A 26,721-nucleotide genomic window follows, 5' to 3' on the forward strand; every position below is an offset into this window, starting at 1 on the left:
AAGGTTCTAATTTACCTGCTGCTTTGAATGTGGTTAGTAACTACTTTGGAGCGAGGTAACAGGTGGAATATAATAAAAAAAAACAAAACAGACCAACTGATATTTTAAATTATATGATTAATATTGTGAGTCTGCCTACTCAGTATGGTAGCATGATAGAGCAAATCCTAAATTACTTTCTTCTAATATCATCTGGTGATAAAATATGAAATCCTTTAATATAGTAGGATAAAAGGAGTCTTAATGATAGGATAGTTATACTCATGAACCTATTGAGAAACCATTACATATTCCATAGAATTATATTCTAAACAATACTTGCCTGCTGATATAGGGTATCTAAAAACTGCACTGGTTCTTCTAAAAAAATATATTTTAAAGCTGCTTTAGGAAACAGGACATAGCATTCTTTTGTGGCCCTAATTGTAGGCTGTACAATGGCGATGAGGTTTCAGAGCTTGGGCAAAGAAAAGGGACAAGAATCCTGCTAGGTAATGTGGTAGAAATCAGAGTCTCCCCTCTCCTCTCCTCTCAAGTGATGTTTAAGGGCTTTCATACCTTTCCAAAGGAAATAAAACATTGGCTTTTCAGATCAAGTCAAGTGAGATTTGCCAAACACAGGATAAACACCATTACTCCATACAAATAAGGACAGATGGCGTTAATACAGAGGAATTAGTAAACAATAGCAAATGCATTGAGGACCTTAAAACAAAGGTTGGATAGCACAGGTGTCTTATGTTGGCAGGTGGTTCTAAATACAGGTTTCAATAGCTTTCTTGCCTTAGTATACATATTTTGTATGAGGGATTTCTTAGTTCACCAGATTGAGTATTCATGCCACAGGTAATACAATACCCACAGGACCATAACATTTTGCTAACAGAAATAAAGATGACTAAGTACTCACAACATAATAATCTGGGACACCTTCTCCGTTTTCTTCAACATGTTTTCTTTTAATCATGTAAATAATTTGGAACATGTTTAATCAATATATAATATTTACTTACGCAACATTTTGCATGTCAGAAGTACAGTTTGCAAAAGAATTTGCCTTAGGGGCGAAATGTATGCGTATGGTTTGCTGCAGGAAACAAAATATATTGGTGGGGCAGGAGATGGAGTTAAGGCAGGAAAGGAAAAGGACACGCTGGGATTTCATCTTGAAATCCTGGTGCATACTTTGTGCCTACTGTAAATCACGGGCATGTTTGTACCCTGCCAATGCCAAATTTTCCCAAGGAGTTTGCTTTTTAAAACTGGCTTACAATCTTCAGGTAGAAAGTATCCACTGACCTGTAAGCAGCCCAGTCACTTTAAAATTGCCCCCGGGCAGCTATTAGCAGGTATCTTTATGTATGGTAGGCAGTGCAACACAAATCTCTTAGCGTGTATTCAAGAGTCTACAAATTGCACTAGTTTAGCTCAGACCACATTCCACCAGTTGCCATTATATAGGGAAATACTCACTTTCAAGAGGCACTCTAACTTTGTGTGGACAGCCGGAAAGACTGCGATGGTGTGGGTACAGTCCAGTCACGTGTCCTGTGCCATCACACCCTGGGATGGGGCATTTGGTCTCTCTTTTTTCCTGTCTGGGTGAATCTGCAGAGAAATTAAAGATAGGATTTTGATTTTTTCTTTTCACAACAGGATGACTGGAAATACTTTGTATTCTCGATTCACCCACTTATAGTCTTAATAGAAGTTTCTCACTAGGGCAGATATTCAAAACATAGCCGGCTATCTAAATTAGCCAGATAGAATTATCCGGCTAACTTAGATGGGATATTCAGTTGCACAGCTATGTAGCTGAATATCCCTGGATAAATCACTGCTTAGCCAGATAAATCTTGTCCTTCTAAGTTTGGACCTGCTATTGAGCAAGTCTAACTGAGCATTGCTACATAGCTGGATAACATATCCGCCTAAAATAGTGCTGCCTCATCATGCCCATTGCCCGCCCACAAGTTATCTGGCTAAAAACGTAGCCAGAGAAGTGACGTATCCATCTAAGTGTCAGCTGCTGAACATTGCTGGATTTTCAATGGCCACTACTTAGGTGGATCAGTCCTGCTTATCTTGCTAAGCTACTTTTTTGAATGTCATTCTCAATATGTCTTACCAAAATTTTAGTGCTCTTTTAATGCTAAATTTCACAGGGCCAGATTTAAATTTCAGATAAATGTAGCACAAAAAAAGGCACAAGTTCAACAGCTTGCTTTCACAGTTTTCAAATAGCATGTCTTTTCAGCAAGGATTTAACTTCCTTCAACTTCATGAAGGAACAATAATCCAGAGGAATGGTTACATGATCAACAACTTGTGAAACTTTTTCCCAATTCTTAAATTTAGCATCCTTGGTAAAAATGTTACACAGTATGTTATATTGAAATATTACATGTATATATATATATTTCATTCCTGAAGTTGCAGAAAATGTAATCTTTAAGCAAAAGATGATCTACAGTAAAGCACTTTTTATTCAGAACAATCAAAGCCAAGGCCACTCCAGCAAAGGGATATTTTAAGATAATGTGAATCTCACCACTAGCCTAACTACCTAAAAGCCCAACCTGACTCCCTGTTGACTGATCTGACCCAGCTGGTGAACAGAATAAGCTGCACGACACTTCTTTTACCTGATCTTCCTACCAGTGCTTCTTTAAACAGCTCCTACTACAGCCTACGCCTGATCAGAGGTTTGAACCATTGGGTGCGCTGCAGATTATCTGCACAGCTGATATGACACAGTGAACCAGGCAAAAGGGCGAAACTCTGGCTGCAGGAGCACTGGACTAAAGAAATGCCTGTAGGAGGAGCATGTTAAAGAAGTGCTGGGCTACCGGTATCGACACTTGCTAAGTGGATTGGGTCAGGCCACAGGATGGGAGGATGTGAAAGAAAGAGACGCTGGGAAGGAAAGAAAAGCTATTTTTGCTCCCACCTGCATGTAATTCAATAGACCAGGGGTGGGCAACTCCGGGCCCTGAGTGGCCCAAGCTGGTCAGGTTTTCAGGATATCCACATTTACATGCAAGGGAGGTGGTGCATGCAAACACAGCTCATGAATATTCAGTGTGGATATGCTGAAAACCATTTCAGCTTCTGGGACTCAAGGTCAGGAGTTGTCTACCCCTGCTACAGACGCCATGATAAGGAACTTTTCCAGATAATAAGAGTTTCAAGATAATGAGGCCTTGGATAAAAGGAGCTGTAATGTTTTTCAAATCAGAGGAGGCAAATGGGCTTGCGAGGCTTATGGCATTTGTTATGTTCTGCTTTTGCACAGTGTCAAACGAGGCCTTCAGATTAATGACATTTCATCGATTTATGATTTCAGGCTCATTTCTGCTCAGTTTCCTGGTTACAATCACTTGTTTACATATGTAACTACTACACAGAGTAAAGAGAACATGAGAATCAGGATGTGTTCTTTCTTCAGTTGATGTCATCAGCTAATAAGGCAGCCATTATCTAATGATGTTGATCAATTGTCTGATGACATCACTTACAGAAACACATTCTGCACATTGCAATTCATTTTTGTGTGGCACCCCCATCGGGTCTGGCCACTAGATACCACTTATCCTGTATCCCTGTCCTTAGAACACACTTAGAAAGGGAGCCATCTGTGCCCTCCAGACCCTCCCACCTGGAGATTCTGATCGGATGACTCAATGCTATTTAGCCCAGTCATTTTAACACTCAGGGGGGTTCAGTTAGAGAGAGCAGCTGCACAGGCAACATGCATTTTTCCCACACTCTGGTAGAGCCTCCCAGCCTTGCCCAAAGGAATTTTCTTTTAGAAGAGACAACTCCCCGTGCACTCCCTGCCAGAGGGTCCTTCTTATAAATTACAGTGAGTTAGACTTTAAAGCCTGATACACTTTGGGGGTGAAAGGGCTCACTTCAGGGGTCCAAAGACCTGTGAGCTTACTCTACTCATTAGGTAGGCAACAGTGGTGATGGATCATCCTGCTGCGAGAGAGAGTGAGGGCAGAGAAGTTCTGCAGATTAAGACAAAGTATTTTTGGAACTAAGGCGTAGTGGGGAAGTTTTTCGGATTCCTCCTTCCTCACTGGCATTGCAGTGCTGTGAATAGCCTGGTCCCCAGATTTTTTTTCAGCAGAGAAATCACCTAAAGTAACAGATAAGGAGAATGAAGAACTGAACCAATGAAGAGCAAGAGAAGGAGATCCCATCCGGATTCCCCCCCCCCCCCCCCCCCAAGGAAACAGGACAGACTGGGTGTCCATGAGAAAGAAGGATCTCTAAAGGTAGAATTTCTCCAAAGCAAAGGGGACACCTCTACTAGGATTCCCACAGCACAGCTGCTGGGAGAGTATGCACATTTAAAATCACCATGGGCTCTACCCAGAGGTCTGTAATAAGGACACCTACCTGTACAGAAAGAAACCCTGTAACTACAGTCAGATGTACCCTCATCATGTTGGAATAGACTTTAATTTAAGAATCGGTAAACTTTATTTTAACACCCAGACCTGGTCCTGTCTAATTCTTAAAGCCTCTGACCTCATGGGAAGCACTTCAAATACAGCACACACACTGGCGACTTTCTTTCATTGTCTGGGCGATAAGCGAGAGCTTCTCCCATAAAAAGAATTCTCCTCAGGGATTGAGTCAGCAGTGGAGTGAATAGCTAGCTGGAGCAGCCCCTGAAGATATAAATAAGATTGTGTGCCCCTATGAATTCTTCTCCTAAAAAGGGGGTTACATTTGCAATAACTGAAAGGAATAATATCCAATCAACAAAGCATTATATAGATCTTGAAGTCCCTGACTAGTCATACATAACTAAGCTGAAATTTTACACAGCATCATTCAGCACCCAAGGGGCTATCAAATTCCAGTTGCATAATCAGATTCATTGCCTCTCAAATACATCCATTCTCATTTTTAAATAATATTTTGTCATTAATTTGTAAGCTGTTTTCCAAAGTTTACTGCATGCAGTTGCCGAAAAGCACCTGCTGCTCAGTCAGTTGCATGCCTGATCATCACATACTGAAAAATGAGCGTGAACTTAACCAATCTAATTGTTGCTGTTGAGCTGCCCTATGATTCTTTCCATTCCTCTCAGGAGCTGTGAATGCTACTTCTGTAACATCCCCTGCCCTGGCTGGCCCATGGGATAAAAGCCTGGCCTGGAGATTAAACCCAGGGCCTCCACAAAACCATCAAATTGGCCTTAAACCTCATTCTTATTGATGATTTGAATATCAATGTTGACATTTCTCCAGATCTCCTTACTGGTGATTTCCTTCCCATGGTTTCCCAATCTATACAAACTTATTTCGTCTCTGTTGTTTATGGGCTCCAGAGGGTGAATAACTAGCTATTTGTGTTTTGCAGGCTAGCAATTGTCATAAAAGAGGCTACCCAGATTGGTCAAAAAGATATTTATTTATCATTGCTCTCACAGAGATAATTGGGGCACACAGGAAGTGGAGTCACTTCGAATCAGCATACACAATTCTTATTAATTACCTAAAATATGAATATATATACTCCTATTTGGAGCTGCAGTGTCTACAGAATTCCTTTGCCAGAGTCACATCGCTCCCATTATAATCTATTGGAATGACAAGTTATTTTTTTCTTTTCTTTTCCTCTCATGACAAAATTTTCAATTCTATCTTTAACAAGATCAGTGTTTTTACTCTGTTACATGCCTTGAGAAGGAATTATGGCAAGAACCACCTTTGTAAATACCACTAGAAGCTAGCTATCCTATTTTATTTATTTTCCACTTTTTTGGAATTTCAAATTGTACTACATTCAGGTACTGTTGTATTTCCTTGTCCTCAGAGGACTCACGATCTAAGGACCTGATATACTAAGGCTTGTCTCCCATTCTATGTCTAGGGGAAAATGCTTAATAAATGAGGCCCTAAGGCCTGGATTTATCAAAATGCACTAAATATTGCCTGCGATAGAAAAAGGGGTGTGTTTTATGGTAATTGGCAGTCTATCACAATTTGTGCTAATACCTATGCAAAGAGCTGTTATCACAAATTGCAATAACATTTTTGCACTTTGAGATAAGTGCCAGAATATGTGAGAGAGAGAGAGAGAGAGAAAGAAAGAGCCTAGCCGTAATGCCCTAGCCAGGTATTTATTAGGGATGTGAATCGTTTTTTGACGATTTAAAATATCGTCCGATATATTTAAAATCGTCAAAAATCGTTAGGGCCACGATACAATACCAATTCCCCCGATTTATTGTCAAAAAATCGTAAATCGGGGGAAGGGGGAGGGCAGGAAAACCGGCACACTAAAACCCCCTAAAACCCACCCCCGACCCTTTAAATTAAATCCCCCACCCTCCCGAACCCCCCCCCCCAAATGCATTAAATTACCTGGGAGTCCTCCGTAGCGGCGGTCCGTGGCTAAATCGGGGGAAGGGGGAGAGCACGAAAACCAGCACACTAGATCGTGAGGTCTTCAGCCGGCGCCATTTTTCAAAATGGCCGCCGCAAAATGGCGGCGGCCATAGACGAAAATGATTCGACGCAAGAGGTCATTCCGGACCCCCGCTGGACTTTTGGCAAGTCTTGTGGGGGTCAGGAGGCCCCCCCAAGCTGGCCAAAAGTTCCTGGGGGTCCAGCGGGGGTCAAGGAGCGATTTCCTGCCACGAATCGTTTTCCGTACGGAAAATGGCGCCGGCCATACGCGTATGGCTGGCGCCATTGTCCGTACGAAAAATGGCGCCGGCAGGAGATCGACTGCAGGAGGTCGTTCAGCGAGGTCCGGAAATCTCGCGAGGGTTCCGGATCGTTTTCGTCTATGGCCGCCGCCATTTTGCGGCGGCCATTTTGAAAAATGGCGCCGGCTGAAGACCTCACGATCTAGTGTGCCGGTTTTCGTGCTCTCCCCCTTCCCCCGATTTAGCCACGGACCGCCGCTACGGAGGACTCCCAGGTAATTTAATGCATTGGGGGGGGTTCGGGAGGGTGGGGGATTTAATTTAAAGGGTCGGGGGTGGGTTTTAGGGGGTTTTAGTGTGCCGCTGGACCACCAGGTAATTTAAGGCATTTGGGGGGGGTTCGGGAAAGGGGGGATTTAATTTAAAGGGTCAGGGGTGGGTTTTAGGGGGTTTTAGTGTGCCTCTGGACCACCAGGTAATTTAAGGCATTTGGGGGGGGGGGGGTTCGGGAAAGGGGGGATTTAATTTAAAGGGTCGGGGGTGGGTTTTAGGGGGTTTTAGTGTGCCGGCTCACGATTTTAACGATTATGATGATACTTTACACACACAAACGGCAACAATACGATTCCCTCCCCCTCCCAGCCGAAATCGATCGTTAAGACGATCGAGGACACGATTCACATCTCTAGTATTTATATCTCTATGGGAGGCCCACCTAGTAACTCAAAGTGATGTTTAGGTATTATTGTAGGGGTCAGGGGCCAGTTTGACATTCAAAGTGAGACGTACAACAGAACAGTGCTCTCTTGTGAAGATTTGATGACCCTCGGAGTGAGGAAACTCACACAAAGATGAGATTTGTGCAATGTTCTCTCCACCTAGTTTGATGGACTCTCTACCTGGGTAACATCAAGCTAGGTGGAGAGAACATTGCACAAATCTCATCTTTGAGTGAGTTTCCTCACTCCAAAGGTCATCAAATCTTCACAGGAGAGCACTGTTCTGTTCGTTTGTCTCACTTTGAATGTCAGTGGCCCCTAACCCCTACAATAATACCTAAACCTCACTTTGAGTTACTAAGTGGGCCTCCCATAGAGATACAAATACCTATTTGGGCTAGGGCATTACGGCTAGGTGCTCGCTCACTCTCGCTCTCTCTCTCCTTTGCAAAATGGTTAACCCACTTCTCCTCTTCTATTTTCAGATTTGCATCTTCACACGCGTTAAGCCCTTAACGCATGCAAAAACGCCTTATAGCATTTTGATATATGACCCCTAAGTTTGTATCAAAGGAAATAGAGGGTAAAGTGACCTGCCCAAGGTCACAAGGAACAGTAGTGAGATTTGAACCCTGGATTCCATGATTCATAGCCGACTGCACTAACTACTAAGCTACTCCTCCAGGATTGTAGAAGCAAATGTTAGTGACTGCAAAGCCCAGTCACATATCAATCCTACTCAGATAACCTGATGTACAGCATACTTTAGGGACTCCATTGACCTTATTGCTTACAAAGTACACATTCATTAGTGTCACACCCCCCTCTTTCATGCACACTCAGGACTTTATACCAAGAGCATTCTGCAGCACAACTATGTATTCTATATAACCTACTTCTACCCAAACGCCCTGGATTTGTCAATAGGCACACATTATGTTTGTGCCTAGGGCAGCAAACATTTAGGAGCAGAGGGCTGGCTAAGATTTGCTGCTTTCCAGTTCTGCTAAATCTCATTCAGCAGAGAACAGCCTTTGGCTACCCTGCCACAGACCCTTACACAGAATGGGAGCATGAAAACACACAAACTCCTAGACATAATTTCAACACACATAACTTTTTCAGAAGTTCACACTCACTTCTTCTGTACCACATACATTATGCTACATACAACCATACCTAAAAAAAACTTGACAACAGGTAGCATATTCATACAAAAACATATTTACTAAAAATCTTCAGTTTACATTTTAATAATTCAACTTTCTTTCTTTTTTTGCTCTTTCAGGTTATGGTGTTTCCTGCTGGGATCTGTTGGGTCCCTCTAGGTATTTCTTTGGGAGGTGGAAGGCCTCCTTATATGGTTACTCCTCCAGCTGGTCCTACCATTAAAGAACCATGGAGCAGCTGAAAGATACAAAATGCAGATCAGAAATAATGCTCAACAGACTTTTTTCTTAAAGCAAAACTGTTGGCAGCACATCCAAAACACCCCAATAAATGCTGTGCATGCCCTGGTATGGAACCTGAACTGGAACCTGAACTGGAATAGTCAGACCATTTAAAGAAGTGTGAAGGAGTGCCCCTGAAAACCTTCCTTAACCAGTGCTGGGCCAGGCATGTAGCCTGGTCTACCTTAAAAGCAAGAGTCACAGGTAGCTCCTTGGGCAGATCCCCAGAAAGCAGGAATAAGAGTTTGAGCCCAGCTAGGAACAGACAGGCCCTTGGTCTCCAGGAGAAGGCAGTTCCTTTAATAAGCTGAATACTGAAAGAATGAATGTGAATACTGAAGAGAAATAATGAGAAATGAACACTGAAGACAATTGTTGAGTGTGAATGTGGCTGAAGGTAAACCACTTTTGTAAATAAAGTTTATATAAGAAAAGTCAGAGTCCAGCGTGTGTCTGTTCTCTGGGGATTTACAGACTGCTTGTGCTTTCTCACAAGAGGGTACTGCATGCTCTATCTACAGTGAACAAAAAACAATAAAGAAAAGTGACTTAAAAAGTGATGCCAATACTGTTGCACATAAACATGCATTGAAACTGCAAAAGTAGAATGTATAGAAAAAAGACAAACTAACAAGAAGCAGGGCATGTTTAAGTGAAATTGGTTTTTGCATTTACTCAGCACAATATGAATTTCTTTTCAATGAAATACGGACCCACACCCAAAGCAAAGAATCAAAGCCGTGCTGGGGCATAAGCATAGACACAAAGGACAGAGACATGAGCAGCAGCCATACAGTAGATAAATGGCTAAACTGTGGTACACGGAATACAATTGCTGCATAGCACAGGGTGACCCATGGAAAAGTAGCCTGCCTCCAATGCACTGGTATAGGAGGCAGGCTACTGCTGGTAGTTTATGCAACCAGTGTCAAAGCACTGCTGGAAGCCACAGGGAGCAGTATGAGTGTACTGCAATCCTTGTGTCCTGAAGGGTTTTGAGAAATGCTCAGGGTTGGAGTGGCAGGGGGGGGGGAGAGAGGAAGGTGGGATGAAGAGGGTTCAGGAGGAAGAGTTATTTGGAAAAACTGCTTGAAGAATAAGGAGCTGAGGGGCCATACAAGTTTAAGCTATCCTGGGGGGGGGGGGGGGGGGGTTGTCTTAGGGAGAAGGGTGGATCTGGCAGACCCACTCAGTTGCTTATTTTTTTATTTTCTTCAGTCACCACTTTACCAGCTATATCATTTGAATATAGCCAGCTAAGATGAAAGTTATCCAGGAATATGTATCCAGATAACTTTCAAATCTAATGAGCAATATGCATACACTTTGATAAAATGAGAAAAATTGTTAGAAAAAAAACTGAAAGGAGCAGCTACAAGAGTAAAAAATGTCCAAGAGGTGTGGTCATTGTTAAAAAATACCATTCTAGAATCACAGTCCAGATGTATTCCACACATTAAGAAAGGTGGAAAGAAGGCAAAACGATTACCGGCATGGTTAAAAGGGGAGGTGAAAGAAGCTATTTTAGCCAAAAGATCTTCATTCAAAAATTGGAAGAAGGATCCAACAGAAGAAAATAGGATAAAGCATAAATGTTGCCAAGTTAAATGTAAGACATTGATAAGACAAGCTAAGAGAGAATTTGAAAAGAAGTTGGCTGGAGGCAAAACTCACAGTAAAAACTTTTTTAAATATATCCGAAGCAGAAAGCCTGTGAGAGAGTCAGTTGGACCGTTAGATATCAAGGGGTTAAAGGGACACTTAAAGATAAGGCCATTGCGGAAAGATTAAATGATTTCTTTGCTTCGGTGTTTACTGAAGAGGATGTTGGGGAGGTACCCATAATGGAGAAGGTTTTCATGGGTAATGATTCAGATGGACTGAATCAAATCACTGTGAACCTAGAATATGTGGTAGACCTGATTGACAAACTGAAGAGTAGTAAATCACCGGGACTGGATGGTATATACCCCAGAGTTCTGAAGGAACTAAAAAATGAAATTTCAGACCTATTAGTAAAAATGTGTAACTTATCATTAAAATCATCCATTGTACCTGAAGACTGGAGGATAGCAAATGCAATCCCAATATTTAAAAAGGGCTCCAGGGGCGATCCGGGAAACTACAGACCGGTTAGCCTGACTTCAGTGCCAGGAAAAATAGTGGAAAGTGTTCTAAACATCAAAATCACAGAACATATAGAAAGACATGGTTTAATGGAACAAAGTCAGCATGGCTTTACCCAAGGCAAGTCTTGCCTCACAAATCTGCTTCACTTTTTTGAAGGAGTTAATAAACATGTGGATAAAGGTGAACCGGTAGATATAGTATACTTGGATTTTCAGAAGGCATTTGACAAAGTTCCTCATGAGAGGCTTCTAGGAAAAGTAAAAAGTCATGGGATAGGTGGCGATGTCCTTTCGTGGATTGCAAACTGGCTGAAAGACAGGAAACAGAGTAGGATTAAATGGACAATTTTATCAGTGGAAGGGAGTGGGCAGTGGAGTGCCTCAGGGATCTGTATTGGGACCCTTACTTTTCAATATATTTATAAATGATCTGGAAAGAAATATGATAAGTGAGGTAATCAAATTTGCAGATGAAACAAAATTGTTCAGAGTAGTTAAATCATAAGCAGATTGTGATAAATTGCAGGAAGACCTTGTGAAGCTGGAAAATTGGGCATCCAAATGGCAGATGAAATTTAATGTGCATAAGTGCAAGGTGATGCATATAGGGAAAAATAACCCATGCAATAGTTATACAATGTTGGGTTCCATATTAGGTGCTACAACCCAAGAAAGAGATCTAGGCGTCATAGTGGATAACACATTGAAATCGTCGGTTCAGTGTCTTGCGACAGTCAAAAAAGCAAACAGAATGTTGAGAATTATTAGAAAGGGAATGTTGAATAAAACGGAAAATGTCATAATGCCTCTGTATCGCCCCCTGGTGAGACCGCACCTTGAATACTGTGTACAATTCTGGTCGCCGCATCTCAAAAAAGATATAATTGCGATGGAGAAGGTACAGAGAAGGGCTACCAAAATGATAAGGGGAATGGAACAACTCCCCTATGAGGAAAGACTAAAGAGGTTAGGACTTTTCAGTTTGGAGAAGAGAAGGCTGGGGGGGATATGATAGAGGTGTTTAAAATCATGAGAGGTCTAGTACGGGTAGATGTCAATCGGTTATTTACTCTTTCGGATAGTAGAAGGACTAGGGGACACTCCATTAAGTTAGCATGGGGCACATTTAAAACTAATTGGAGAAAGTTCTTTTCATTCAACGCACAATTAAGCTCTGGAAGTTTTTGCCAGAGGATGTGGTTAGTGCAGTTAGTATAGCTGTGTTTAAAAAAGGATTGGATAAGTTCTTGGAGGAGAAGTCCATTACCTGCTATTAAGTTCACATAGAGAATAGCCACTGCCATTAGCAATGGTAACATGGAATAGACTTAGTTTTTGGGTACTTGCCAGGTTCTTATGGCCTGGATTGGCCACTGTTGGAGACAGGATGCTGGGCTTGATGGACCCTTGATCTGACCCAGTATGGCATGCTCTTATGTTCTTATCACAGCTAATGTGGAAAACTTTATTCAAAGATGTTCAGCAGGACATTTATGCCACTGAATATCCAGTTAACTTTAGCTGAATAAGTTATCTATTTTCTGATTTTCTCAATATTGGCCTCAATATGTATAGACAATGCTGCGCACCCCGTCCGCGCTCGGCCTGCACATGGGCCTGCTCACCTCGCTAGCTCCTTTGCAGGTCATAGATCGGCCTCCCCAGAGGCAGCTGCGAGCTCCTCCAGGCCTCGGCGTCTCAGGCCTTCCACTGCGCACCAGGCATCACGCCGAAGTTTGGCATCCTCCGTGGCATCGCCCACACCCCTGCACGCGCGCAGACCGCCCAGTCTCTTGTAGGGCCAGGGGCGGGTCATAACTCCGCTGCACGCCCTGATTGAACGTACTACTTAAGGAAGTTCCTGCCTGCACTTCCTTGCCTTGGCAATCGGGTCGGCACTGTATGGGTACTAGTTTGCCTCCGCGTTCACAGTCTTGTTCCAGCATCCTTCAGTTCCAGCGTCTGTCTGTCCCCGTCTCCCCAAGTAGTACCTTCGGACTGACTCTCTGGTACTGACTTCTGCCTGCTTCATTGACCATTCTGATTGCTGCCTGGATTCTGACCTTTGCCTGCCTTCGTGACCTCATCTGACCTCTGGAACCTGACCCCTGCTTCATTGACTACTCTCAGACTGATTCCTGGTATCTGACTCCTGCTTTGGCTGACTTCCCTCAGACTGATCCTCTGAACCTGACCCCCAGCTGCCATTGACCATGCCATCTTGATTCTAGCTCTGTCCCTTGCCTTGTCATCGCCTACGCTGTATTTGCCTTCTCTGATACTACAGGTCTACACTCTATGAATCAACCACGCTCCCTTTCTACTGGTGGGCACACCTCTATACTTCCTCTCCGGGAGACCCTGCGAGGCCCACCTAAGTCCAAGAGGCCTGGGTGCCCAAGGGCTCCACCCGGGGGTATCCGCGGGCTTCCAGTGGTGAAGCTCCTTCTATTCTCTGTCTCCTCCTGTGCTCCGCCCACTGGGGGCAGGTGCTCCCTGGGCCCAACCAGGGAGCCATCCTACACTGCTCCAGGACAAGGATCCACCTCCAAGCGCAATAGACAACATATCAAGATGTGCTTGGAAGTTCTTTTTAATCAGGCCTGTAGTGCCCAATATAATTGGAACTATTTCCTTATCTTTCTGTAATATTTTCTTGGTCTCTGACTGCATCATCTTCTCTCTTTCTGTATGTTCAATGGAATAGTCACTTAGAACTGACATTTCTATTAGCAATGCTTTTCTTGTGTTTTTCTCCTTTCCCGTAATGTCTGGTTTTCTTGCATCGGTTTTTATTGGTTGGAATGGGAATGTCCCATGTGATCACAACTTTTTCATTTTGTCAGAGTCATTCTCCCACTGCTTTTCTGGTACAATGATGTTATAATTAGGACTTCTGATTTTAGGCTTTAACAGATATAAAACACTCCTGATGCACAAAAAAAAAGATTTTTATTGGTCAAACACCCAAAACACCACTTACCCTAGTACTCTGTCATCTCTCCTTAGCCTAATCTGGATCCTCCACATTGTTTTTCTCCTTTTTCCACACTAAAGATTCCTCAGCTGCACATATGTATGTATTTGAATCAAATGGAAAAGGTACCCAGCAATGTACCTGTGCTGCAAAACAACTGAGAAACACGGGTTTTTGGTACCTCCAAAGTACCCCTAACAGCTGGAAAATAAACATCTAAATCTGAAATTTATAAACACCTAAAATCAGAACCCCTAGTTATGTTTACACAGTTCCCACTGATGAATTGTGCTGCATTTTATGCCTTTCTGTACACAGCTTCAGCCAGCATATCACATGCAGCAACGAGATGTGTATGTAACCATTTCTGGTTCTGTTTTATAGAAATTGTATTTGTCTGTTTTACTGCTGTTTTTTATTTACTGCAAGCTGTGAACCATATTGTCCATAGTCCACTATCCTGTGCTGCAATTATCAATCTCTCATCTTTAGGTTTCAGTTTGCCTCACCTTAACCTGTGTCAGGTTCTTGAGCTGCTTGTGGTTGCAGAGGAAACTCTTATTTCCCACTGTATTTGTGCTTTAGCCAATTGTTTTTCCTGGTTCATGGTCTGAATTTTTATTTTGTTTTTGTTTTGCAAATTCTTTTCTTTCCCCATGTGTGTTGGTAAATTCTCACTCATTCCTTCTATTCATCTGAACATCTGTCCCACCTTAATGATGGAGATCAATTTTGTCCATTTACTTTCATACATCAGCACTTTTTGAATATTTGGATCTGTTCATGCTGTTAGATTTGCTTGGGGGCCTATCATAGCAAATCTATGTGTGCAACCTATTTCATAAGACCTATATCATCTTTAGCCCTTGGAATGTATAGTCTTAGCATATACTGATTCTTACAGATTATTTGGAGGGCATGAGCACATTTTCTGGTTCTTACATCATCCAACTGTTCGAGATCTTTGTGAAGCCAGATTACAATTCCAAAATTGAGAAGAGTGTGTGGATTGTAAGCGGGTTGATAGCTTGTGTGCACTGTTAAAGCATTTTTATATATTAATTTGTCTCCTGTAGTATTCTTTCCTGATCTTTTTTCTCAGTAACTTGTGCTAGAATGTTTCACTTCCTCTACTCCTAGATATTTATATAGACCTATCTGTTCTAGTTTTTTTTAAGTTACAATCTTCAATCAGAGAGATGTTTTAAGCTTTGCTTAATTTTCCTTTAAAGAGGGTCACCTTAGCACATTTATCCAGGGCAAATGTCATCATGACGTCCTTTGAGAAGCTCTTCACTACTTGGAATTGTTCCACAAAATGACAATTACAGGAGCTGTAAAGCTTCAGAACATCTGCATATAATGACCCTTTAGGATCATCATGATAAAGCCCTAGTCTTGAACCCTATGAGTCAGCCCAGGAAGTGTAGTGGAGCAAGGGGTGCTCCATTTCTCAATGGCTCCTCCAATGAGGCTGCTGGAATAGCCAGCCCCCTGCTGCTTATAAAAGCAGGCTGCAGCAATTCTAGGTGTGGCATTTTTGGTTAAGAGTTAGAGAGAGAGAGAGTAGCAGTATGTTCCTTGAGTTGTTCTCCTGCTTGGGTACTGGGTTACACAGCGCGGGCCAATATCCTAGTGGGAAAGGGGATCAGCGCCTGTCTTTGAGCTGCTTTTTGAGTATGATTTTTGGATGTTTTTGCCTTTTGGGGTTTTCTTCTGTGAGAGCCCTGGTACACCTGGCTGGAAGAATTCAGGGTATCCGCCACCGAGGTTAGATCAGGAGGTAGGGAAGATTCCAAAAGGTGACCTGCTGCAGGAGGATTCAAGATTTTTCTACCTTTGTATGAAGATTTTCCCTAAATTCCCAGGAGGATGTTTTTGGCCATCCTTCCTGCCTGAAAAGGGAACATCTACATAGAGATGCTGCGCTCCCTGCTACTGGACTTTTCCAACGAAAAACCCTAATAAAGACAACTGAAGAGGAAAACTGAGAGTAAGACCTACATTTCTATTATGAGGTCACCCAACAGCGTCTTATCTTGGGAGAAAGATACTTAGGGGAGATTATGAAGAGACTGTAATTCATTTTGCCATTTAGTAATTTAGAAAAGGGTTTTTCCATCCCAGCTAAGGATACCCTACTCGACTGGGAACCTTGCTTGTCTAAACCAAAGAGAGTGAGAGTTTCCCTGATTAATACAGATAAATTTGAAAACTGTAAATCTGACCTGTTTCAAAATAAGAACTGATATGAGCTGTGCCATTTCTAACATTTAAGAACATTTAAATATTTAATTTTGGATACTCAATCTGAGCCTCCAGATACTTTTGTGGCACTCACATATTTTTCCTCACCCCCCCCCCCCCCCCCCACCCATTGGAAAATTAACTCTGTACTGGGGCTTTTGGACTGGGTCAGCGTGGGAGGAAGATAAAGGATAGGCCTCCAGACCCTCGTGTGCCCCTGTGCTCTTGGCCCCTAAACCACAGAGGGGATTACATACAAATAGGGGGTGCAATTTTACCTATGGATCATTAGTGTCTCTAGGTTTAAGGATAAATACATAGCCAAAAGAGTTAGAAAAAAAAAAAGTACTCAGTAGATTCAGTGCCAGACCAAGTAGGAATCCTCCTGAAATATTCTTTGTTAGGACTGGCATATTGCCATCTCCATAATTCTGGTGGAATGTAGTCTGCTACATTTTCATGATAAATATGTTATATCTGTATATTTCAAAGCAATTTAATATCCAGGAGTGTGGGATGCTATCAAAAGCTTTTTTTTTTTTGCTTTTTTTAAATACAGTCAATCCATGCTAAACTGAGATTTTAGCTTTTCTTACACCTGGTCATGATGGCTTTATTCAGCATCAAGTGGTCTTTGGTTTCATATGCCCCTTTTTTGTTGCCCTTCACTTGTGTCATCATGATGTTATTAATGTCCATGTGACTGTATATTCTACCTGTATCTATTGCAGTGAAAAAATGTGTAGAATGTAGGGAGGAATATTATTGGTCAGTAGCTCCTGGGGATATTATTTGGGTCTCCTTTGGAAGGAGGAGTGTTTTAGTACTGGTTAAGAACATAAGAAATTGCCATGCTGGGTCAGACAAAGGGTCCATCAAGGTTTATCAGGTCTTGATGGAGGGATGTTAAATGTTTGAGGCAAAAGTTGGGCATTCCATCAGGGTCATGGCTTTTCTAATTTGGTTCTTTTTAACCTGGTTTCCAGGTCTTTTGTTGTTACTTCAGGTAATACCATAATTTCAATGTTTGCTCTTTTCCATGTTTTTTTTTTTCAGTATGCGAGATAGCCATTCTGCTTCTCTGTTGTGCTCTATGGGATCCTCACACATTTCTCCAAAATTGTTCAAGTTTCAGCTTTCGCTGGTGATATTTTAACTACACTAATGGGTCGATTTTAAAAGGTGTGAGTGGGCGTCCAGGAACCGCACGCACATGGACGAGGCTATTTCATAACATGCCTGTAAGTAGCAGGCCCGTCACTTCTGCATGTATCAGGGGTTATGCACACAGGGCTTTTAAAATTCAACCTTAATTTTCTTCCCTACTTCCCTGCAGAACTGTTGTGGCTTTTGTCTAACTGTTTTATTCTGGTGCTTCTCATCTCTGTTTTCTTCATATCTTTGCAGCTTTTGGGCTTCCTTTGATTTGGTATAGATGGTATACAGTGAGGTCTCAATGTGAATGTACTCACCTATACTTGACAAGATAAATGTATTAATTTCTCTCCCCCCCTCTGAAATGCACAGCAATTATTAATAGGGATGTGAATCGTTTTTCAACGATTAAAATTATCATCCAATAATTTTAATATCGTCTTAAATCGTTATAGAACACAATACAATAGAAATTCTAACGATTTATCGTTAAAAATCGTTAAATCGTGTTAGTGCGCACTAACGAGAGTTAGTGCGCACTAACAGAAAATGATACAAATTGACACTTTCCTGGTCAGTGAAGGTCAGTTAGGAATGAATATGTATTCCTATTGGCTGGCTGCCCTCTTATCTATTGATGTTACCAAGGTTCCCACTGAGGTAATGGTTGGGGGGATGGGAAATGGAACTGGAAACTCATGAACACCAACAGAAAATGATACAAATTGTTGACTCTTCCCAGGCCAGTAAAGGTCACTTAGGAATGAATATGTATTCCTATTGGCTGGCTGTGCTCTTATCTATTGATGTTACCAAGGTTCCCACTGAGGTAATGGTTGGGGGGATGTGAAATGGAAACAGTTGGAAGCTTGACAAAAAAAGTAATGTGATGATCATCACTCATTGACTCCAGTTTGGGGAAAAGGCAGGTCTCCTTTACTGCACACATTGACTCCAGCTTGGGGAAAATGGCAGGTCTCCTTTACTGCACACATTGACTCCAGCTTGTGGAAAAGGCAGGTCTCCTTTACAGCACACTGACTCCAGCTTGGGGACAAGGCAGGTCTCCTTTACTGCACCCATTGACTCCAGCTTGGGTACAAGGCAGGTCTCCTTTCCTGCACACATTGACTCCAGCTTGTGGACAAGGCAGATCTCCTTTACTGCACATATCCACTCCAGCTTAGGGAAAAGGCAGGTCTCCTTTACTGCACACATTGATTCCAGCTTGGGGAAAAGGCAGGTCACCTTTTCTGCACACACTGACTCCAGCCTGGGGATAAGACAGGTCTCCTTTACAGCACACATTGACTCCAGCTTGGGTACAAGGCAGGTCTCCTTTACAGCACATTGATTCCAGCTTGGGGATAAGGCAGGTCTCCTTTACTGCACACACTGACTCCAGCTTGTGGAAAAGGCAGGTCTCCTTTACTGCACACATTGACTCCAGCTTGTGGAAAAGGCAGGTCTACTTTACTGCACACACTGACTCCAGCTTGGAGACAAGGTAGATCTCCTTTACTGCACACACTGACTCCAGCTTGGGGACAAGGCAGGTCTCCTTTACTGCACACACTGACTCCAGCTGTGGAAAAGGCAAATCTCCTTTACTGCATACATTGACTCCAGCATGTGGAAAAGGCAGGTCTCCTTTACTCCACACATTGACACCAGCTTGTGGAAAAGGCAGGTCTCCTTTACTGCACACATTGATTCCAGCTTGGGGAAAAGGCAGGTCACCTTTTCTGCACACACTGACTCCAGCTTGTGGAAAAGGCAGGTCTCCTTTATAGCACATTGACTCCAGCTTGGGGAAAAGGCAGGTCTCCTTTCCTGCACACATTGACTCCAGCTTGGGTACAAGGTAGGTCTCCTTTCCTGCACACATTGACTCCAGCTTGGGGAAAAGGCAGGTCTCCTTTATAGCACATTGACTCCAGCTTGGGGAAAAGGCAGGTCTCCTTTCCTGCACACATTGACTCCAGCTTGGGTACAAGGTAGGTCTCCTTTCCTGCACACATTGACTCCAGCTTGGGGAAAAGTCAGGTCTCCTTTTCAGCACATTGACTCCAGCTTGGGGAAAAGGCAGGTCTCCTTTACTGCACACATTGAATCCAGCTTGGGGATAAGGCAGGTCTCCTTTCCTGCACACATTGACTCCAGCATGTGGAAAAGGCAGGTCTCCTTTACGCCACACATTCACTCCAGCTTGTGGAAAAGGCAGGTCTCCTTTACTGCACACATTGATTCCAGCTTGGGGAAAAGGCAGGTCTCCTTTACTGCACACATTGATTCCAGCTTGGGGAAAAGGCAGGTCTCCTTTACTGCACACATTGATTCCAGCTTGGGGAAAAGGCAGGTCACCTTTTCTGCACACACTGACTCCAGCCTGGGGATAAGACAGGTCTCCTTTACAGCACATTGACTCCAGCTTGGGGAAAAGGCAGGTCTCCTTTCCTGCACACATTGACTCCAGCTTGTGGACAAGGCAGATCTCCTTTACTGCACACACTGTGATCTTCCTGCACTGTGTGCAGGAAGATCACAACACTCCTGGTATTAATAGGGATAGGGCACTGTGTGCAGGAAGATCACAACACTCCTGGTATTAGGGTTAGGGCACTGTGTGCAGGAAGATCACAACACTCCTGGTATTGGGATAGGGCACTGTGTACATGAAGATCACAACACCCCTGGTGCCAGGGTTAGGGCACTGTGTGCAGGAAGATCACAAGACCCCTGGTATCAGGGTTAGGGCACAAGTTCTAGTCACATTGACTGATCACATTACTTTTTTTTGTCAAGCTACCAACTGTTTCCATTTCCCATCCCCCATATACTGTCAGTGGGAACCTTGGTAACATGAATAAATAAGAGGGCAGCCAATAGGAATACATATTCATTCCTAAACTGACCTTAACTGACCTGAAAAGTGTCAAATTGTATCATTTTCTGTTAGTACGCACTAACTCCCGTTAGTGCGCACTAATCAGAAAAAACGATTTTTAACGATTTTTTAACTAAAAAATCGTGCCAAACACGATATTCTTCTCCTGCCAGACGATTTTGATTGTTAAGACGATAGGGCACACGATTCACATCCCTAATTATTAATCACTGACATTGCTACAATCCACTCCCTGATTGGTGCACATCATTATTTCATTCCCCCTTGGACTCCTAGCCCCCTAATTTATAATTTTGCATTTTTTTGAATTAAAATGTAGCTGCCAACCACTCAAGCGTTTCATGTGCTCTTATAATAAGGTTTCCCTCTGGGCTATCCATTCTGTTGAAAAACTTGGTGTCTGTCACCTACAAAAAACTTTCCTTTCTAACCCCTCTGAAATATTACTGACAAAAATATTGAATAGAACCAGCACAGGATAGATCTTTGAGACATTCCACCGATAATCTTTCCCTAGTGTGAATTCCATTTACCACTAACCTTTTGTTGCCTAATACTTAACCAGTTTCTAGCAAAGTCACCATCTTGGGGCCCAACCCTAGACTGCTCAATTTAATATTTGAAACTTCTCTGCAGGACAGTGCCCCAACCTTTGCTGAAATCCAAATATACTACATGTAGTACTTGGCCCAAATCTAAATCTCTGATCCCCTAATCAAATACATTTGTATTTACTTGACACTATCTCCCTACAGTAAAGCCATTCTGTCTTGGATCCTGCAATTCCCTGGAATCAAAATACTTCTTTATCCTTTCCTTTAGTACAATATCGGTTAACTTACCCAGCACTAAGATCAGACTTAATTGGCCTGTATTTTCTAATTTTCTCCCTCTTGTCACTTTTATGAAGCAGTCAATCTGAATTTTTCCAGTCTTCTAGAACTACCCTGTTTCCAGAGATTGAAGAGATCCAATAATGGATCTGCCATAATCTTAAAATCCTAGTACATATTCTATTTGGCCATGTAGCATAGGAAAATAACCCTGTGATAGGCTTTTAGTCCCTTCCATAACTGTTCTCCCAAGTCGTCATACCCCACAGGGTTCTCCTCTAACCACTGGTTTGCCTTGGAATCTACATATTCATACTTCTGGTATGCAGGAGGGAAAGAACCTGGACCAAGCCAATGGTAGTTGTTGAGTCTGAAAAATATAAAAGAAAAAAAAACAACAATATTTAGCACATAGCCTTGCAAATTTAAAAATAAGGTAGACATCCACAAGCAGGACTCTCTCATTTTGCCAGCACACATCGGACCCATCAACGTTGTGTGAGAACTCTAAACTTTACCCACATTATCATTAAAAATACTTTGATTCTCACCAAAAATGGGAGTGGTTCCAATATTGGTTAAGGAGAATCAGCTACAGGAAAAGGGATAGTAATATGCTCCCAATGACGGCACCTCTTCAAGGATGGTATAGCAGAGCTAGTTTACATGATCACATATCTTATTGCTGCTTGACACACCTGAAACACATCTTGTGATTTCTTACAAGTAACAGCAGCCATTTGAGAAGGGTATGGAAGAGGGTAGTGTTTTCTTTTTCAATTGGCATATGATGTGGTATAAATGTTTCAGAGGATATGTACATGAAATAGAATGGTATGAAACTATGTGAAAGCAATTTTGGCTTCTTGCCCATACTTCATGATGACATCACACTGCAAGCATGCTCTGTGAGCTTCCTTCATCCTATTCCCCATGCTCATTATGACATGACTTTGCACATTCAAAAAGAGATAATTAGCCTCATATTTGGAACTGAAGCTGATAGAAACATAAAGAAGGGAATTTTCAAAACCATTTAAATGAGCAAATAGCAATTTATACACATAAACTGACAGACTAATCATTGCCTTCCCTTAATATAGCTCATGGTACATGTGATCTTCCACAATGAATGGACTTTTAGTTACACTTAGGAGAGCTGTTCCCAGGGCATGATTTGGGTAGAATCAGAAAATAACGTGCAGAAGTTTCAAGTTTACAGGTATTTTCAAGAGAAAATCAACATAAGCAAATAGAAGGTGCAGGAGTATTTGGGTATCTCAGTAATGCGTTAGTAGGGCACATTATTCAAGGCCGGACCATAGTATCAATGACTTTATAATCAGGTTACTAAGAGGGAACTTTACAGCTATCCATGAATATAAGAAAATAAGAAATGCCATGCTGGGTCAGACCAAGGTCCATCAGGCGCAGCATCTTGATTCTGATAGTGGCCAGTTCAGATTGCATGTACCTGGCAAATCCCATAAAGAAGATCTATTTCCTGTTACTCACTCACTTGCAGGGTTAGTGATGGCTTTCCTTAGCCTCCCAGGCTAATAATGTGTTATGGTCTGTTCCTTTAGGAACTTGTCCAAACCTCTTTTATATCCTGCTATACTAGTCATCTTGACCATGTTCTCTGACAATAGATTCCACAGCTGATTGTGCATTTAAGGAAACAGAGTTTTATTATTATATCTCTCTATCCAATATAGTACAATTTAGCTTATAATATTATTTACTGATTTTGACCTTGCTTGCTAGAACAAAAATAGAAGCTACTATTATAGATTATATTGAGAATGAAAGATATGCAAACTTACAACTACTACTACTACTACTAATACTAACATTTCTATAGTGCTACACAACATACGCACACTGTACAAACATTCAAAAAGACAGTCCCTGCTCAATAGAGCTTACAATGTAATAAGACAAACTTGCTCAAGATTGTACAGTTAGACTTTTTGGCTCCATGGACAAGATAACCATTAGTAGAAAATAGATATAATAATGTTTGATCCTTTCTTATCAGTAACAAAATGTGCTGTGATTGTAGATAATTAGAATTAGAATTTAGGCCATGCTGACCTGTTGGATTAATCAGGATCTAAGATATATGTTGCTTGAATAAAATTCAAAGATGTAACTATGATTGGTCAAGTTAAGATAAAATGCTAATGATATTTTGCTTTATCCTGTTGACATTGTAACTAGAAACAATATAGGGCAGATTTTAAATGCCCGGCATGCGTAATTCCCGGCCTTTATGCGCTTGGCCGGGCCTTATGTGCGCCGGGCAAATCTTCCAAAAGGTCCGGCCATGCGCGTAAAGGCCAGTACACGCTCAAGTGCCTGGCCTCTTGGAATACAATGTCAACAGCGATGCGTTGCCGTGTGAAAGTCGCAAAAATGTACCCCTCCTTGCGTGCACCTCCCCCGATTTTATAACATGTGTGCACTGGCACGCGCATGTTATAAAATTGCGAGTATTTTTTAAAAATCTACCCCTATATGTCTAATTGTATATAATGGATTTTGAGAATGCTCACTGAGAGTTTGCTCTTCTCCAATGTAATATATTTGGCAGCATTGTTTTGCAACTGAATTCGTCTTTGCCTATTTTAAATTATGGAAAGAGTACCATGGCATAGATAAAAATCTCCAAATGCTAAAGGAAAACATATTTCTACTATTTGTTTTAAAGCTGCTGATTGTTAGTTTTCTAGTGTCCCTTGTTTTAGAATTTTTTGAAAGGATAAATAGCCATCCTTTATTTACCTTACCCATATCCTAGAAATAATGATTTTATAGGTTGATATGCAGCAAGCCAGGGAGTGAGAATACTGCAAGGTAATGTTATCTGAATATTCAGCTGCACTTATTCAGATAAGTCTGCTGCTGAATATACCAGGCTAAAGTTATCCGGCTAACTTTAGGACAGTGATTTTTCTGTCCAGATTTACCCAGCAAAGTTTTTCTGGCTAGTTCTGAATATCAGCATTAGCCAGCTAAATTTAAACCAAGCCCTATAACGTCCCCCCACCCTATCTCTTTTTAGCTGGCTAAATTTAAGCTGGATAATGACTCACTCAGGTAAACTGTCGCTGGTGGGAGAGGTGGTAAATTCAAATCTCATTAGAATGTCAACCTCAAGACATTCTAAATTAAAAATATCTGACTCTTCAAAACAAATATAATCAGACTTAATAGGAACATGGGATTTCTCAAGAGTAAAAACAGGTTTGTCTGGTCGTTTCCTCATTCTAATACATCATCTCCTCTTTCTTCCTCCCACTATCATAATGCAATTGCTGGCTTTCTCCCATGATCTAGTCTAAAAAGAGATAGAGCAGCTTTTATACTAGATCATGAGGGTTTAATGTTTTTTGTCAGTTGAGGGGTATCCTGTGACTGGCCACACTCACCGGCTGATGTCACCATGCTATCTCCCACTTGGCTCCTTAGGCACACGTGGCACACCTGTACTTATTGGCCCCACTGTGGGAACTCTCATCACCGGAGCCTTCAGATGATGTCATGCGGCTGAATATTTAAACCCCACCACAATGCCAGCCTTAGCAACAGATCCTCCTGCAGCCTTTAGGTTCATGTTACATGTTCCTGATTCCTCCGTGCCTTGCTCCAGTCTGCCTTGCTCCCGTCCCAATCTTGCCTCATTCCCACTCCTTGCCTGTCCCATCCCAGTCCTCTGCCTGCCTGACCCCCTGGTACTGACCTTTGCTATGGACCTGTACCATTCTCTTGCCTGTGCCTGCTGCCTGGTACTGACCTCTACTACAGACCCCAACAAAGTCTTGCTTGCTGCCTGCCCTGGCCCTCTACCTGTACCTGGTAACTCTCTGATCGCTGCCTGCCCTGATCTCAGCCTGGCTCCTGACATTCTCTCTCTGACTACCTTGGGAACTTTGGCCTAAGTTTTGCTGGCCCCTGGAACCCAAAAGCTCAACCTGTAGGGAACGGGAATGTTATAGGTGAAGGTCAAGCTCTGTCCTAGAAAAAGGTGTGTCTACCAGTGCTGGCACTGGCCTAGTTGGCCAACCTACTAGGCTGTGTCAACCACACCACAGCACAAAGGACTCACAACCATTACAGGGCTAAAGCCAACAATCACTCAGGAGCATGTAGTTCAGCATGAAGCATCTCCTAAAGATACTGTCAAAATAAGTCAATTACTTTTTCATGGTGATCTTTTTCATTTATAATCTGTTGAAATACAATAAACTTTGTTCAAAAAATAAAATAAGAAAATTAGTCTCCAAAAAGAGAGGTTGTGGTAAAGGCTGAAGTAGCTCAGATGGATTAAATACAGAGAAGACACAAATAAATAATTCCAGTTTAACTGTATCAACATCTAACTATAAGCAGAATATCAATAGAAATACAATGCATACATTTAATTGTCTGTATGCCAATGCCAGAACTCTAAAAATAAGATTAGATAATTAGAATGTGTGGCACTAAATGAAGATAGAGGTTTAACAGGCATCTCAGAGACCTGATAGAACAAGGGTAAACAATTCCAAGGTATTAAATGATAGAAAGTGACAGGACAAACTGGTAAAGAAGTTGCACTAAATATTAAGGATAGCATGGAGTCAAGCAGTCCTGGATAAAAAATTAACCACCAACATAATCAATGCACATATATTACAGCCCAGAATCATTGCATCTTAGACTCTAACATCACTACCAATTTTTTGCTTCCAACCTGTTATCCCAATACCTCTTTAAACAAGCAAGCCTTAATTTGTTTATGAAAAGCAAGATAATTACGTTTGAAATGGATCTCGAATGAAACTGAGTTCCACAGTGCTGGTGCAAAACAAGAAAATGCACATTGTCTGGTAACATCCAATTTAACAGAAAAGATGAAAATGACCCAGCTGGAAAACAGCCAGTAAATGCTGTTGTAAAGATCTCTGAGAGAGATTATTGCAGAGGAGCCTTGACAGATATTGTGAGGTAGCTGAATTGAGACATCTGAAAATAGAGACGGTTTTGATCTCGATCCTTTCCTCAACAGGGAGGCAATGCAGTCCCTAAAGATACACAATGCTGGGTTCCATATTAGGAGTCACCATCCAGGCAAAGGATCTTAGAGTCATTGTGAACAATACATTGAAATCCTCAGCTCATTGTGCAATGATAGTCAAAAAAGCAAATAGAAAGTTAGGAAATGTTTGGAAAGGAATGGAGAATAAAACTGAGAATATCATAATGCCTTGAATATTATGTGTAGTTCTGGTCGCCCCCATCTCAAGAAAGATATAGCAGAATTAGAAATGGTAAGAAGAAAGGTAACACAAATGATAAATGAGGATGGAAAAGTTCCTTAACGAAGAAGGTCTAATCAGCTTGGAGTAGAGATGACTAAGAGGGGATAGGTCAGAGGGGATTGAACAAATAAATAGGAGTAGCAGATTTTTATCAAATCAGATAAAATATTTTTCACTCAATGCACAATCAAACTGTGCAATTGCCAGAGAATGTGGTCACAGCATCTGGCATAGCACCATTTAAAAAGGGTTTTAACAAATTCCTAGAGACTTGGAAACCCACCGCTTATCTCTAGGAGTGAATAACAAGGATTGGATCTACT

The 26,721-nt window shown here is 41.9% G+C and overlaps 1 protein-coding gene across 1 annotated transcript in view; it reads right to left on the reverse strand.

Annotated features, from left to right (window-relative positions):
• The window catches only part of ST18 (ST18 C2H2C-type zinc finger transcription factor), a 367,593-nt gene that overhangs the window by 288,724 nt on the left and 52,148 nt on the right, over positions 1–26,721 (reverse strand). Inside the window, exon 4 of the mRNA XM_029587185.1 lies at positions 1,474–1,608. Coding sequence (XP_029443045.1) covers positions 1,474–1,608 — 135 coding nt within the window. The remainder of the gene's footprint in view (positions 1–1,473; positions 1,609–26,721) is intronic.

The sequence above is a fragment of the Rhinatrema bivittatum genome, chromosome 2, assembly GCF_901001135.1.
Source record: "Rhinatrema bivittatum chromosome 2, aRhiBiv1.1, whole genome shotgun sequence".
Lineage (NCBI taxonomy): Eukaryota > Metazoa > Chordata > Amphibia > Gymnophiona > Rhinatrematidae > Rhinatrema > Rhinatrema bivittatum.